General features: G+C 42.2%; 1 protein-coding gene across 1 annotated transcript in view; it reads left to right on the forward strand.

The window, feature by feature from the left end:
- Positions 1 to 5,956: 5,956 nt before the first annotated feature.
- The window catches only part of PPFIA2 (PTPRF interacting protein alpha 2), a 407,895-nt gene continuing 397,924 nt past the window's right edge, over positions 5,957 to 15,927 (forward strand). The window contains exons 1-2 of the mRNA XM_061639649.1: positions 5,957 to 6,483; positions 15,337 to 15,587. Coding sequence (XP_061495633.1) covers positions 15,339 to 15,587 — 249 coding nt within the window. The 5' untranslated portion in view covers positions 5,957 to 6,483; positions 15,337 to 15,338. The remainder of the gene's footprint in view (positions 6,484 to 15,336; positions 15,588 to 15,927) is intronic.

Here is a 15,927-nt window from a genome sequence, read left to right on the forward strand (position 1 = left end):
AGAGATCTTTCAATATTTATTTATTTATTGAGATTTAGAGACATTGATAAAAATATTTATGTCTAAGTGCTTTACATAAAATAGTATAAAATATTCATAAGAAAATACCAATAAAATCATTCCCATTTTCTGCCACATGATCATTTTCTTGTTTGTTATCCAAACAAGATCTCTGGGTGGCTTACATAAATAAATAAATAAAACACAAGTCACACTAAAAACACTTAAAACACTCACAGAGCAAAAAGCCCAGCAAAAAGCCCACCTTAAATCAGCATAAAATTAAAACTAGCGTACCACATAGAGCAAACAGGAACTCAGGCAGAGGTGATCAGACAGAGGCTGATATCATCAATCAATCAATCAATTTTCTTCCCTCCCCATTTTATCCACATAACAACTCTGTGAGGTAGGTTAGGCTGAGAGACAGTGACTGGCCCAAAGTCACACAGTGAGTTTCATGGCTGAATGGAGATTAAAACTCTGGTCTCACAGTTCCTAGATCACTGACTGCACACCACATGGGCTACCCACAACTAGTACAGAATCGTGGCATTTTATATTCCCCAATTTATTGCTAAATTGGTGACAATGAAAGAGACATTTATATACAAGTGACTGCTGTTGATGAAAGATCCAAAAGAATTTGAATGGCACAGAACTTTGTGAATTATTTTTATTCTGATAGCTAAGAAACGTCAGTCAACTGTATGGAAAGAGATGAACAAGGGATGAGTTTGCTTTGACCTTCTGCCATTGGGTTATTGATGGATTTTACTCCTATTCACACTTCGGAGAGTTACAGCAGGTATAGCATGTCATGAGAAAAAGCTGCATCAGCCAAAATCCTCTTGTCTATAAAACAATTAAAGGTTAAAGTGCCCTGTCCTCTCTTGCAAGAGGTTCCCCTAGCTTCTACTGCTGCTCGGTTTAAACCTGATCAGTAGGTCAAAGCAATTTACAGCTGTTTTTTCCACACTGCTTAAAAGAGAAAATGTGAAAAGTTCCAGAGTAGTTTGAATTATTTATTCATTATATTTTAATCCCAACCTTCCTCCAAGAAGCTCGAAATAATGTACATAGACCCACCCCTTTATCCTCACAAAAACATTTTTAATTAGTTTAGATTGAGAGATCTGATGGCAAGGGTCACCCAGATAAAAAGGCTTTGTGGCTGGGCAGGGCTATGACCAACATTTTCCATAAAACCAAATACTTTAGCCCAGGGATGGGGAACGTCACCCCGGGGGCCAAATGCCTCCCTATGAAGCCCTTGGGACTCTCTCCAGGCCACACCCCTTACCACCACTGTTTGAATACACTCCTTGAATACTTTCGCCTGACTGGAATGTGCCCTAGAACTCTGATCATGCTTCCCACTCGCCTGGAGGGAATACAGAGAGAAGGGTGTGAAGGTGTGTAGAAACTAGCTTATGGTAAAAAGGTAGAAATCACATTCATTGCTCGGCACACTTTTGCCTCTGGCCCCACCCACCACTGGCATGTGACCCCTGGAAGGCTTCCAGAAAGGAATGTGGCTGTTGGGCCAAAAAGGTTTCCACACCCCTGCTCTAGCCATTGCAAAACATTGCCTATTTCTGTCCGCAGAAATACTTGGTTAGAATGTCCTGTTTTAAGGACATCCACACGTGCTCCCTTGCGTATTGCAGGGTGCAAGACTTGCTTATTGCAAACTGTCTTTTTGGAGACTGACAGCTTTTAATGCTATCATCCACTGTAACCTACACTGTGGTGGGTATAACCCTTTTGTGTGCTTGTGGATATAACATTACTATTATTATTATTATTTATTGAATTTATTAGTTGCCCATCTGGCTGGCTGTCCAGCCACTCTGGGCGATGTACAAAATAGGCATACAATACCTAGACATTAAAAAACTAAAAACAATGAAGATAAAATCTAGCCCACCTCAAAAGCCTTCCTGAAGAGCCAGGTCTTTAAGGCCTGGCGGAAACTCATCATGGAAGGGGCATGGCGGTGATCATTTGGGAGGGAGTTCCACAGGGTGGGGGCCACAACTGAAAAAGCCCTCTCTCTAGTCCTCACCAATTTGGCTGTTTTGACTGATGGGATGGAGAGAAGGTCTTTTGAGGCTGATCTTGTTAGGCGGCATAGCTGATGACGCTGGAGGTGCTCCTTTAGATAGACTGGGCCGAAACCGTATAGGGATTTAAAGGTCAAAACCAACACCTTGAATTGGGCCCGGTAAGCAACTGGTAACCAGTGCAACTCTTTTAGCATTGGAGTGATATGATCTCACCAGCGGCTGCCTTTAATCAGGCAAGCCGCCACATTCTGTACCAGTTGCAGCTTCTGGACCGCTTTCAAGGGTAGCACCATGTAGAGCGCATTACAGTAGTCTAGGCTGCTGCAGCAGCTCTAGCCCGTGTCCGATCGTCATCAGAGCGAGATTTCCTCCACCGGCGCTCTAGCCATCTCACCTCCCACCTCAGAGTTTGCAACCATGGAGTATACCACGGTGCTGTCTGAGCTCTATTCAGGGGGAGAGGGCGTTTCGGAGTCACCCGGTCTAATGCCCCGGTGATCGCCTTATTCCACTCCTCCACCAGGGTCTCGACCGAGTGCCCGTCTGCAGGCTCCATGAAGTCCCCAAGCTCATTCAGGAATCCATCAGGATCCATCAAGCCCCTGGGGCGGACCATCCTAATGGTGGGGTGGGGGTGGAATGGACCTGAACATGCCACTTCGGCAGCATCTTTGTTTTTAAATTTATAGTAAAACATTGTTTCATTGAAGCACTATTTTGCAAATATTTTAATCCTTGTTTTTTTACATGAAGTGAAACAACATTTTAGTGCAATTAAAAATAAACATGCTGCTAAAATGGCATTGGACAGAAAGGTGAAGATATGCCCAAGTAAAATAAGCATAGAAATAGGTGTAACGCCCTAAAACTTCACTGCACACATCAAAATCACACCTCTTCAAAAAGACACAAAGAGTGACACTGAGGTGATCTCCACCAGCCTTCCTAAACCTGATGCCCTCCAGATGTTTTGGACTACTAATCTCATGACAGATTGATGGGATTTATATTCCAAAACATCTGGAGGAGCATCAGGTTGAGGAAGGCTGATGTAGGCCTTCAGTTTGCTCTGCCATTCCAGTTCCTTCCAAACTGTAAGCTTTTGTAAGGTCCCCAAAGAAGTATGGGGAAAACACAGAACAACATTTGATGACAACATCAAGTAGACGTGTAAATCAGAAAGGAACAGAGTGAGAATGCCAGAGTAAGTACCTAGTATGTGAAAACACCCAAGGCTCATGTGCTTCTTTCAGTTCTACTGTCAGTAGATCACAACACAGAAAAAGGTAAAACAAAAGTCACATACAGTTGACACACATTTAAAGCACATGGCTCCCTCCCCCAAGAATCCTGGGAACTGAAGTTTACCCCCTACAGAACTACAATTCCCAGCACCTTTCATACTAGAGTTTCCAGGATTCTTTGGGAGAAAGCCATGTGTTTTAAATGTGCTTTAAATGTATGGTGTGGATGTCACCAAAGTTAGCCATAGTCTCAACATACCTGCCTGAACAGGAAGAGACTGCAATTCTGTACACCCTTATTTAAATACAACTCCCACTGAATTCACTGAGATTTACTTCTGAGTCAACATTCACAGGACCACAAACACAGTCACTGTTCTGCTGGTTCCAGTGCATCTCCATCTCTCTTCTGAAAACGGGGGCACCAATGCTAATCAAACCCCACCTCATTTTACTGTAACGCCTGGTGGGAGCAGCTTGGGTGCGTTCGCCCCCCCTTAAATTCAGCTTCAAACAGATTTGGCAACTGATGGGCGGATTAACCCGTCCCCCCTCAAGTGTGGCTAATGGAAATGCTTTGCTCTGGCAACTACTGCGTTCCTAAAACTGCAATCTTATACCTGCTTACCTGGGAGTAAGTCCCACTGACGTCAGTTGGGCTTACTTCTGAGTAGGACGGTAGTACATGAGTGAAGTTTCAACGGATTTTACTTGGAAATGTAAATCCCATTGAAATCTGTGGGACTTCCTTCCAAGTAAAGGTCCTTGGGCTCTCAAAGGGACGAGCAAGGTCCACTCCTGCACTATCTGCATGAAGGGAAACCCAGTCACGATGGAGAGGCGTGCCACAAACGAAGGGCAAACCAAAAAAAGCCTCCTTTTCAACCCTGACTATGAAAAAGAAGCGGAAGAATGACCTTCCGGAGGGGGAAAGTGCCCTCACTGGTTTCTGCTACCTTGCCTTGCCTCTAACAATAACTCTTGCGCTGTGTCGTCCTTTGAGAGGCTGGGGGCGGATGGCAGACCCTTAACACCGGGCGAGCTGTGAAAACGCAGCAGCAGCAGCACAGCAGCAGGGGAACTGGACGCGTGCGTGAGGCAAAGGGAGAAGCCGACGTGATTACTTCAGAATTTATTTAAGGGCTGGTGGAAACCACTGAAGTAGCTTCTAGGGGAAACCCCAGCCCCAAGAAGGGGAGAGTATGTATGTATGTATGAAATGCCTTCCGGTCCTGAATCCTCACGTCCTGCGGAGTGTCGCCTACCCCAATTCCAGGAGCTCTGGCCGTGGCTACCCGCGCGCGGGCTGCGGGCGCCCTGAGGCGCACCCTCCGACGCGGCATTCCGGCTTCCGCAGATATCCCTGTCCTGCTTCAGATGACAGCAAGCGATGCCGCTGATCACCGCAACTCTCGGATGATTACAGGGGAGGAGGGAAGACCCTCTTGGCTCCTCCGATTAAATCAACCCGATCGCACTGTCGTTCTAATTTCTTCTTGGTGGTAAATTATTCACGTCGTAATAACTGTATAGCAGTACCAAAATAAGAGCGACGGAGAGTGTCTGTGGAGAGCTAGTCCAAACATGAGGCCAGTGAAGGGACACACAGGAAGCTGCCTTACATGGAGTCAAACCATTGGTCCATCTAGCTCGGTATTGTTTACACTGACTGGCAGCAGCTCTCCAGGGTTTCAGCCTAGGGAAATTCCTACCTGGAGATGCTGGGGATTTCTGCTTGCAAAGTAGATGCTCTGCCACTGAGCATGTCAATCTCCCACCCACGGTAGTTGTGTAGGTCTGAAGGCACATGGGATACCAATTGTGCCGAAGCTACACAGGTCTGAGTCCAGGTGTGGGCAATCTGGTGCCCCCACAGACTACAATTCTCCTTAGCCTCAACCAGCATGACCAATGGTCAGGAATGAGAGGAGTTGTAGTCCAGGACGACTGGAGGGCTCCAGGTGGCCAACACCACTCTAGTCAGTTCCTGGGTGGATGATCGCTGGAGCACCAAATGTAGGCCGCCTTGGGTTCCAGGATAAAAGAAAGGCGGGGGATATATACCTTTAGGGAAATAAATACTATATATAAGACTCTGTTGCTTTTTGGGGGGGAAGAAGATCGCCTATTTTTTTTCTTGAACGGATTCCCTTACAGATTTGTAAATCAGAAAAAAAAGGAAGGACGCTTCATCAATGAGCATATGCACCTGCTCATCATCTTAGCTGATTTTCGGTCATTCTAGAACTTCGCTGTTGAAATATGTGGTCTGGCACAAAAATCCCAAGGCTGCAGTCACACTTATCTCTAAGCCCCGTTAGATGCAGTGAAGTTTAGGCTGCAATCCTATTGCTACCTACCTGGGAATGACCTCATCAGGGCTTACTTCTGAGTAGACATGTATGGGATTGCGCTGCTACTTCGGGGAAGAGCGCACAAGATCGCAATTGAATGGCTCCACTCCTGTCCTGTGCTCACTTACCTCTAAGTAAGTGCCACTGAACAAGTGTTAGGTTTATGCACAGGACTGCGTTGCAAGAGTGTTTTCTTTCTTTTTAAAGTCTGGTTTTCATTTTATTTTGTTTTTTAAAGCTCCAATCATTGTTGTATATGTATATATTAAAGTTTGTATATGTATATATATATAAAGTCTTAAAAAGGATTTTCATGCGAAGGAATAAGCCATCCCAGTTGTCACTCTGCAAAGTTTAATTCCAAGCAAAGCAAAATCCCTTCTTTCCTCCCCCCTCGCTCCTTAATCCGCTGACTTTCCCAGCCAGGGAAAAGGGGCTGCTGGAGCTTTAAGAGCCGCCTCTCCCCCCTCTCCGCCTCCCAACAATGGTCTCAACCGAGCTCTGCTTCTCAAAGCAAAATTTGTAATGTGCCATTTCCCCCCCCATGGATGTTCCCCCCTTCCGGCTGCCGACGAAGTGACAGGAGCAAAATGCTGAGGTGCTGCCGAGCCGCTCCTGTTGCCGGCCGAAGGGGGCTGGGTGGGCTTCGGGTGCTTTCCCTGAGCAGGAGCGGCGGCGTCGACGTTTCCGTCAGCCTTGCCCGGCAAGCGAGTGGAGCGGCGGCAGCGCCCAGCTGTGCGTGAGAGCCCAGCGGAGAGGGAGAGACTGCGGCTGGCACGGATTCACTGAAGACGCGGAAAGAGGATCAAGCATTAGGTATTGCAACCTCATCGGCGCCGTCCTCCCTGTGGAAAGCCAGAGGGCAAATGCGGATCTCTCCCCCCACCCCCGCACCGACAAGAATTTTATTAAAGAAGAGGGAGGGGGAAATAAAGCGGGGCTCTGTCTTTTAAAGAAGCTTTTTGGAAATCGAGATCCCCCCTCCCATGTGTAGTATTATGAAGTCAACTTCTTAGGGCTATTTTATTCCTTGAAAGGGTGGGTTGGGTTTAGGGATGCTGGAAGAAATGCCAGATGTTGCAGATACAAGACTGATCTGTTTATACCAAGACTCACTCCTGATTGGGATGGGCAAGGAAGTGAAAAGGCTATTCCCCCCCCCCGTTCTTTAATTTTAAAGGTGATCTCACAGCTCAGCTGAAGACCCGCGGGAGGGAAGGAGTTAACTAGGAGGAGAAATGTGCATGCAGTGTGCAAGTCAGACAATGGCACGGATTTTCCTCATGGAATTGCTGTCCGTGGGTGAAGTGAGGTGTAGCTGACAGCATCTGGAAAGGGGGGGGGGGGAGAAGAGGATTGCAGGAAGAACTGGTAGCTTCAAGAGAGCATCCCTTTGGAGATGCTGTAAATAAGGTTGAGTGAAGAACTGTTAGAGAAGGGTTGGGTGAGTTCTCCCAGCTGATGTCACAGCAGGCACAGAGCACAGTGCAAGGGGGATAGTGATGATGTTGCCAAAGGGGCAAAGTAGCTTGCAATTAAGACTTCTGTCCCTTGAAATTAAATTCTACACCTGGCTTCCAAGGAAACGGTTTTTAGAAATAAAAGGAGAGAGCTCTCTTTTAAAAAATTCTGCTCCTTGGAAACTAGAAGCCTTCAGGGTGAACTATATTTGAATGGTAGTCTGATAAGAAACCCTTTGTTGAGCTGTCAGTTGTGTTCCTGAACTGTTTTCCCCACCTCCTTCAATGAAAAGGAATAATATCACTGATCATGTGCCAGGGAACAAACACATCTGACCTGTGGAGCAGAGTGAATGTTACTGTTCTGATTTCTGGGCTTTTTACCTGGAGCTTTGATATCAAGAGCTAGAGAGAATCTGGTGGGTGGGGTCAAAATGAAAGAAGAACTAGGAGTGACTTGCTGTGCTGTTTGGAGATATCCCCCCTCCCCATGGTAATAATTCAGAATACAAATCAATCTTGAACAGAAATGTTGAGTTCAGGATTGATCCAGGTTGTCTTCCGCACATCTGAAAGTCCAAAAGTTGCTGTCTGCTTCGGGTGGAATGGATATATATAATTGTTTCTTTATGGTAACTTTGAACTATGGAAGTTGCTTTAATTCCCATTCATCCTGAAATTGTAACTCTGTTCACAGTGATTAATCTCCTTCACCCACAGCTGTAACTGATGATGTACGTTCCAGATCGCACTAAAATGTGTGCGAGCTTTGTGCCAGACATAGTACTTTGAACAATGATGTTAAAACATGTTCATGCAGATCACTCTTATAGCAAAATCAGTTCTCTCAAACTGCACTTTCAGTTGATATGAGTAGTATAGTGAAATCATAGTCTAGGGCAGGCGCTATAGCTCAGTAGCAGAGCACATGCTTTGCATGCGGAAGGTTCTAGTTTTGATCCTTGGCAATAACAGTTAGAGAGAATACTATGTTAGTGTTTTGGGAAGGACCTCTGCTGAGACATTAGTCACTGCCAGTTTTGTGGGACTACAAGGGCCAATGATGTAACTACATGAAGATGAATATTTTAACGGAAAAGTGGAATCTGCCACAAAATTTTGCAGTGTGGAGTGTTCTTGTTCCAGCTAGATAGCCATGCCCTTTTCCAGGATATTCCATTCCACCCTGCCTTGAGTTTTCCATTCTCTCTGTCTCTCCCCCCCCATGCTCTGCGTTTTGTGGCCACTGAGCATGCTCACTCCTCAAGTTTTTTTAGTTTTCCTCTCATCCCAAATGTTTTTTCCTAGTATTGTTTTACTTCTGAAAACCATGCAGCTCCCCCAAGCCTGCTGAAAGAAAATTTCTTGTGTGGGGGTGATGTCATTTTGGCTACATAAGGATGAGCCCTCAGAGACACTGAATTCACTGTTAGTATTATAGGATGTTATAACCGTTGATATCATCCAGCTTAAAGTTTACTAACTTCAACATTAACTTTTAGATATTACTCTTATTACTTCCAGAAATGACAGAACTGATGTATGGATTTGCCCATAAACATTTTTGCAGTGTAAAAAGAGAATAAGTTGAATTTGGGCACACAATTCAAGTTTTAAGCTTCATCAAGAATTCTTTCTTTGCTTACTAAGCTTTGTATCCCAGAATAATGAGTTATGAAATCTCCAAAAGTTGAACATTGTCAACAAAATATTAATTCAATGAGATCTACAACAGATCAAGATTATTTGGAGGGAAATTACAGGCTCACGTTAATATGAAAAGTCACAAATTCCTATGATTGGTTTATTTGTGCCCAACTTGAGATAGTCAGCCTATATCTCTCTCATGCCATAACAGACTAAGGTTCTTAGTGACTTGTTTTGTAATTTAATTTACTAGGAGAAAATACATCGCTAGAAGAAACAAGCCCATTTGTTCATTTTCTGCAGTAAAGACCAAACAGTGGCATTAAAAGGATTTCAAACCATTAACCACAGAGCACTATGCTTCAATTTCTCTGTCTGTTGTTGTCCTTTAGAGTCTTTTTGTAAGGAAATGGCACTTAATAGGCTTGTGATTTTTGATGTGAGTTTGTTAATCGGTTATCTCATCAGAACCTTTTTATGAATCCCATGATCACCAGTTAATAAGAGGGTACAACTGGTGAACTCCTGCTGTAGAAGAAAGGAGGCACATGGCTTATTATTGGATAGATATCCTCCCTCTCTATTTGTACTTAATTTTTTTGAACCTTTCATTGTAAAACTTAATGTGAAGATCCATCTAAGTATATTTTTCCAAAAGATGCTGACAGATAATAAAGTACCTCTAAAGAAATCTTTATCTACTTTATTCAAATATATCATAGTTAAGGCATAACAACCTCAAATTACAGGAATGATTTTTAAATGTCAGCGTGTAATCCATTAATGAAGTATATGGTAAAACTCCTATTCATTTTAATGGAGTGAGATTGTAATTTTTTTACGGACACTCTTGGGGTTCAACAGGGCTTTTAAAAAACCTTTTCTGTCTTTCTTATTTAAAAGTGACTTTTGTGTGAAGCTCCAGTACTCTGGGTAAATTTTAATAACAGAATCTCAGAGTTGGAAAAGATCTGAAAAATCATAGTCCAACCCCCTCATGATGCAGGAAATCCACTGCTGTGGCATCTCTACTAGGTCACCATCTAATGTCTGCTTAATCATTAATTTCTCATAATATTTTACATTCCTTTTAAATATCCTTTGGGGAGAGTGCCTGTGCTTATATGGCCAAATCAGCAGCATTCAAGCACAAGAGGGAGGTACTGGCAGACAGTGGAACCCTGAGATTTGCAGAAGTATAACACTTTTTTTGTGGGGGGAAGACATAGGGAGGATCCACAAATACATCTCAGTAGGATTAAATGTGCTCAGTGGGTACCAAAAGCTGACTGGTGGGGAAACAAAACAAAAAACAGGTGGGATAGGGAACAATGACTGGATAAAGAGGAGAAAGGAACACACAAATATAAAATGCAGAGCACACCATCACATTGTCTGGCTAGGTCATTCTACAATCCACACTGAGAAGCTATTTTAAAATGTCTTTGTGGTGGAAGACAGAGCTTTCCATAGAAATCAATGGCAAATTCTAAGAGTTTAATGTAGTTGGGATTGTGCACCTGTATCCCTTTGCCCACAATATCCCAAAATGCAGTAACAAAGAAGAGAGTTCCTGCTCTTCTTAACCCAGTTCTTATTTAGTGTAAAACATTAAAAAAATTACCCTGCTAGTGCAAATTATAAAGCAAATACACTTCATTGTCTTTACTGTAGGCTAAAAGGGTTTGTAGCTTAGAGAGAATGGTTTACAACAACCCTGCAGTATTTAACCCTTATTGCAGAATGAGAGATGGACTGAAGCTGAGAAAGTACAAAAACCTTGCAGTGCAATCCATTGTTTTTATATCCACATTTCAGCTTGGAAAAAGTAGTATACAGCAACCCTGCACTGTTAATATTGCAAATGACATTTTCTTTGGATTTCCAGACAACATTCCCCCTAACTTTCAGGTTGCAGCAGAGGTCATTCTGCTTAATTGACCCCTCAGGCCGCAACCCAGGACAAATCAAGCACTCAGCTACATGCAGAAGCCTCATGCTCTGTTGACTTGCCTGCAGACTGATTGCTCTTTTAAATGTTCAAAAACATTGCATTTTTTAAAAATTCACATCCAGAAAGACTCAAGCTGGACCAGAGAGTCATGTATTTGATGCTTCCCCCCCCGCCCCAGGTTTCAGTAGCATATACGTACCAGGGAAGCACTGAAAAATGTTTTTGCCCCGCTTGGCTTTACTAATAGCAAACTCAGGTGCTGAGTCATGACAGCTATATAGTCAAAATGAAGTTATTGATATTAGTATGCAGGTTTTCAGAAGTAGAAAAAAAGGGGGCTAAGGGTCAAAATCTCCCCAAAACAGTCCAGTGAGGACTGCTCAGTGGCTAAAGAACGCAGGATGTCTGTTGAGGAGGAAGAAATAATGAAAAATATGGATGGAGAAGGAATGGAGTATCCTAGAAAAAGGATACACTGAACTGGAGCACTGCACACTGCAACATTTTATTTTGCAGGTTTCACTTGTTCTTAGTGTTCCCTTACTAGAATAATAGACTCTGCTTTTTGTCTTGCCTTATTGCATTGAAATTGGCCCTAATGCTGAAGGTCTTCTTCATTAACATCAATGGAGGTTTACCTTAACTGTTGGGTCCTTGGAGAGTTTTGCCATTTGGTACTACGTCAGTGATTTTTGTTTCCATTGGTGGAGTACTATGCTTTGCAAAGAAAGCAATTATGTGTTTCTTGTGGGGATTACAACATGGTGAAAAGTCTGGAAAGTTACTCATTAGTGGCAACTGACAATATGAACAAAGAAGATGTGCTAGGGAGAGAACGATCATTTCTTATTATATGATCATGCTTTCTGTCATTGCCTCCTATCCTACCCTAGTTCAGATCAGATCACGTTTAATTGTAACCTTTAACTATTAGGTCTTAAACCTCTAGTGCAGCCAACTTAAATATAACTACTATTAGGAGTCTTGGTGATTAATGCCCTTATGTGCCTTGGGTAGCCTAATCATATGGTGTACCTGTGATGACTGCTACTGAGTCTTTGTTTGCCCTTGTGCAAGCAGGCTAGTAACTATGCTCAACCCAGCTATGATGTACAAAAACATTTCAAGAATAAAAATACAACAATGGCATTCTTTTTTACAGCTAACACGCAACTACCCACCGATTGTGATTTTGGTCACAGACGTCTCCCATAACAGCACAGTAACAGCACCAATCAACAGGTAGAAATTTGTTACCACAGCAAGTCTGCTAACAGTTCAGCCTCCCAAAACAGCTGTCAGGGAAAGTTCCAGGCAGAGGGAAGAAAAGCATTCACTCTGCCTACTTTCAATTTTTGTTCTGCTTTTTATTTCTTTGATACTGTATTTTCTCCTTTTAGCGTTCAGTGATAAGCCCAGAGAACATGTATTATTGGGTGGCTTTATAAATATAACCAAACAAAATGAGCAATGCCATAGCTCAATGTATAGTTGACACATTTAGGCAGTTTAAATGACCTTTCTAGAGTTCTTGTTTAAGGACAGCATGTTTATGTTACATTATATGTAGCTTTCTGTCAATACACGGAGGCAACAATACAGTTCCATCAATGCCTATATTATAGTGATTAACCAAACAAAGATATTGAAGTCCAAAAGCAAATATTTTGGCTTCTGCCTTCTTTGGCTGTTCTGATATGAATCAAAGAGTGCTGTAGACAAGGTGGCAGTTACAGGACACTAAGGATGAAATATTCAGAAGTGTGCATTTGCTGTAGCTGAGTGATATCAGGTATTATTCTCTAGATCAGTGGTTCTTAACCTTTTCCACTGCCAGCACCCCTTGGATTTCCAAAATATGCTCTCGCACCCCCTGAAAAAATACCGTTCATTTTTAATTTTAATTTTATTTTATTTTACTGTGTGTTTTAGCCTAACTTAGCTAAGATAAATGACAGTTTTCCAAAATCTTTGGTTGTATAGTTAATTTTCTGCTTCTATCTAAATGAAGTTTTAAAATCTCTTGAACGCCTCGCACCCCTAGAAAAAGTGTCTCGCAACCTCAGGGGTGTGTGCACCCCAGGTTAAGAACCACTGCTCTAGATTGAGGCCATGTGGTCTTAAGGTGTGAATAGCAATGTTGTCTAAGGCTGCAATACTATATAGACTTACCTGGGAGTAAGTCCCATTGAAGAGTAGACATGTATAGAATTGCAGTGTAAAGTGCTGTTTAATGCTTTAAAAACTGTGTGTGTGAGTCCGCGTGATATATCCCAGAAGTAAATCACTAACCATATTTATTTGGATAGCCCATATTTCCACTCAAGCCTTCAAGAATATAAAAGGAATCCAGTCCAAAACCAAAAAATGAAACAAAAATATAAACCATTTGAAATATTAATACAACACAAGAAGAGCAGAGCATCTCAGATCCAAACCGCAATAAGAGCCAATAACATGGGCTAGAACAGCAGGGTCACTTAATATATTTTTTTTATTTATTTATTTTAATAATTTATACCCCGCCCTAGTTCATAGAATTCAGAGCGGCGAACAGTAACAATATCCAATACAATCTAAAATAACAATAATAAGAGTACAGTAACAACATTAAAAATCAATTAACTATTAAATGTTTAAAAGCTAAACGAAACAAAAAAGTTTTTAACTGACGGTGAAAGTCCATGAGTGAAGAAGAACGTCGGATCTCTGGTGGCAGATTATTCCATAGGATGGGCGCTATGGTCGAGAAAGCTTTATTTCTAGTATTGGCATGGCGGATTATAAAGGTGGATGGGATAATGAGAGAGTGTTCAAAAGGTATTCTTGTCGGTCGCTGAGGTTTAAATTCCAGAATACGATTTGATAAATATATTGGTGCTAAACCATTTAGAGCTTTAAAAGTTAATACTAAGATTTTAAACTGATGACGGAATGAGATCGGAAGCCAGTGAAGTTGATAAAGCAGAGGTGTGGTGTGTGTCTGTGGGCTTGCTCTGGTCAGCATTCTTGCCGTCGCTCTCTGTATCAGCTTAAGCGGGCGAAGTGATCTTGCAGATAGTCCAATATATAGGGAGTTGCAATAGTCCAGTCTTGAGGTCACAAGAGCCTGTGTCACTTGCTTCAAGTCCGACATCTCTAAAAAAGGACGGAGTTGACGGACTAGTTTTAATTGAGAGAAAGCACTTCTGGATACTGTTGCAATTTGAGGTTCAAGGGACAGAGCGGAATCTAAGATAATACCCAAACTCCGAACTTGGGATTTCAGAGGGAGTGGGACCCCGTCTAAGGTAAGTAGGTTTTTAATTTCATGAGACGGTTTTTGTCCAATTAACAGAACCTCCATCTTCTCTGGATTAAGTTTTAATTTATTCCTATTAGTCCAGTTTTGTATGGCAACCAGGCATTGGTTTAGGGGACGAACCGCCTCTATGGTATCTGGAGGGAAAGAATAGTAGAGTTGGGTGTCATCTGCGTATTGATGGTAGCGTATTCCGAATTCGCGGATAATCCTTCCTAGGGGCTCCATATAAATATTGAATAACATTGGGGATAATACGGAGCCTTGGGGGACACCGTATCGTACTGGCCAAACCTTGGATGAGAAATTTTCAAGGACAACTCTTTGTAGCCTGCCCTCCAGAAAGGAGCGGAGCCATTGTAGTACCGTTAAGATCAAAGGTGGAATGATAGGGTTGCAATACGGGGGGCATATTAGTTAATTATTTTAGCTAGGACACAGTGATTCTGTCCATTTTCATTTTCTGATGTTTAAAGGTTAATATTCTCAACGAGCATATAATGTCTAAGATGTTGGCCATAAATGTTTAGTATTGAGAAACATCCAACAGCATATTGGATTTGTGAAATTACCTTGTGCTGCACAGCATTAGGCATCTTAAGAGAGGTTATGATAATTGTGACATTAATTGCTTTTCCAAAATCTATCCTTAGGCTAGGCTGCAACAACCTTTGAACAAATTAGCTGTGTGGCAATGTGTTTATCTTCTTCTCATAACCCATTTTGAGGAAGGAATTATATAAAAGGCAGCCATCATTGGAAGAGATCACATAAGTGGAGGCTGGACTGTGGCCTAGACTACCAAGAAGGATAGACTGACGCAATATTTGAAGGTTGACTTACTGCTGGGTTTAGGATTGAGGTTGGGTTCTGCTATAGGACAGTGTTAGGAAGTGATATCCTTGGCAATTAATGGTAGCTATCAGCATCAGTACAAACAGGCAGAAGATGGCATACAGGATATTGAGTGGGTAGATAAAGGTCAGATAAAAGAAACTAACTTTAAAAATGAAATCTTTTACATGATTTCAAAGGAAACTGTCTGTGTCAATCTGTAGATGAGACTTTAAACATGTATCCCCTCTGAAACAGAAACACATCCAAAACTGTGGAATGACCCATTATCATTCTTATTGGCTGACCGACAGCCTTTGGACTAATGGTAGACATAAAACTTGAGACATAAGTGTGTGCAGCAATGGAGGCTCAATTTCTCTCACATGCTCTATTTTATTACATATAAAATCCGTCTGGATGCTTTTTGTACTTAAAAGTTTATTTTCTTCCCTTTCTTCTTTTATTTTCAGAAATGATGTGTGAAGTAATGCCCACGATAAATGAGGACACCCCAATGAGTCAAAGGGGGTCCCAGAGCAGTGGATCGGACTCGGATTCTCACTTTGAGCAGCTTATGGTGAATATGCTGGATGAAAGGGACCGTCTCTTGGATACGCTTCGAGAGACACAGGAAAGTCTATCTCTGGCACAGCAGCGCCTTCAGGATGTCATCTATGATCGAGATTCTCTCCAGCGACAACTCAGTTCTGCACTACCCCAGGTATGTTGGGTGTAAATACATTCTCTGTCTTTTTAACTTATAAACGTTATTTTCTCAGCATATAATTTTGTTGAAAATATGTTCTTTAAAGATCCAGCCCTGCTTTCAGGGTGAGTAGCCATAAGGTGTTTTTTGTTTGGTCTGACCATTGGATTTAAGGATTGGTACTCAGCGTGACTAGATCTTAAAAAAAAATAAAAAATTAATCAGTAAGAAGGAAATAACATTCTTGAATATGCAGATTGCATCAGATTTCATCTTAAAAGTCATATGCCTTGATCCAGAGCGCTCTATGTGCTCCAACATGCAATTGGAGTTACCATGCATTTGAGCAGTCTTT

This window comes from Rhineura floridana, chromosome 8 (assembly GCF_030035675.1).
Source record: "Rhineura floridana isolate rRhiFlo1 chromosome 8, rRhiFlo1.hap2, whole genome shotgun sequence".
In the NCBI taxonomy this organism is placed as follows: Eukaryota; Metazoa; Chordata; class Lepidosauria; order Squamata; family Rhineuridae; genus Rhineura; species Rhineura floridana.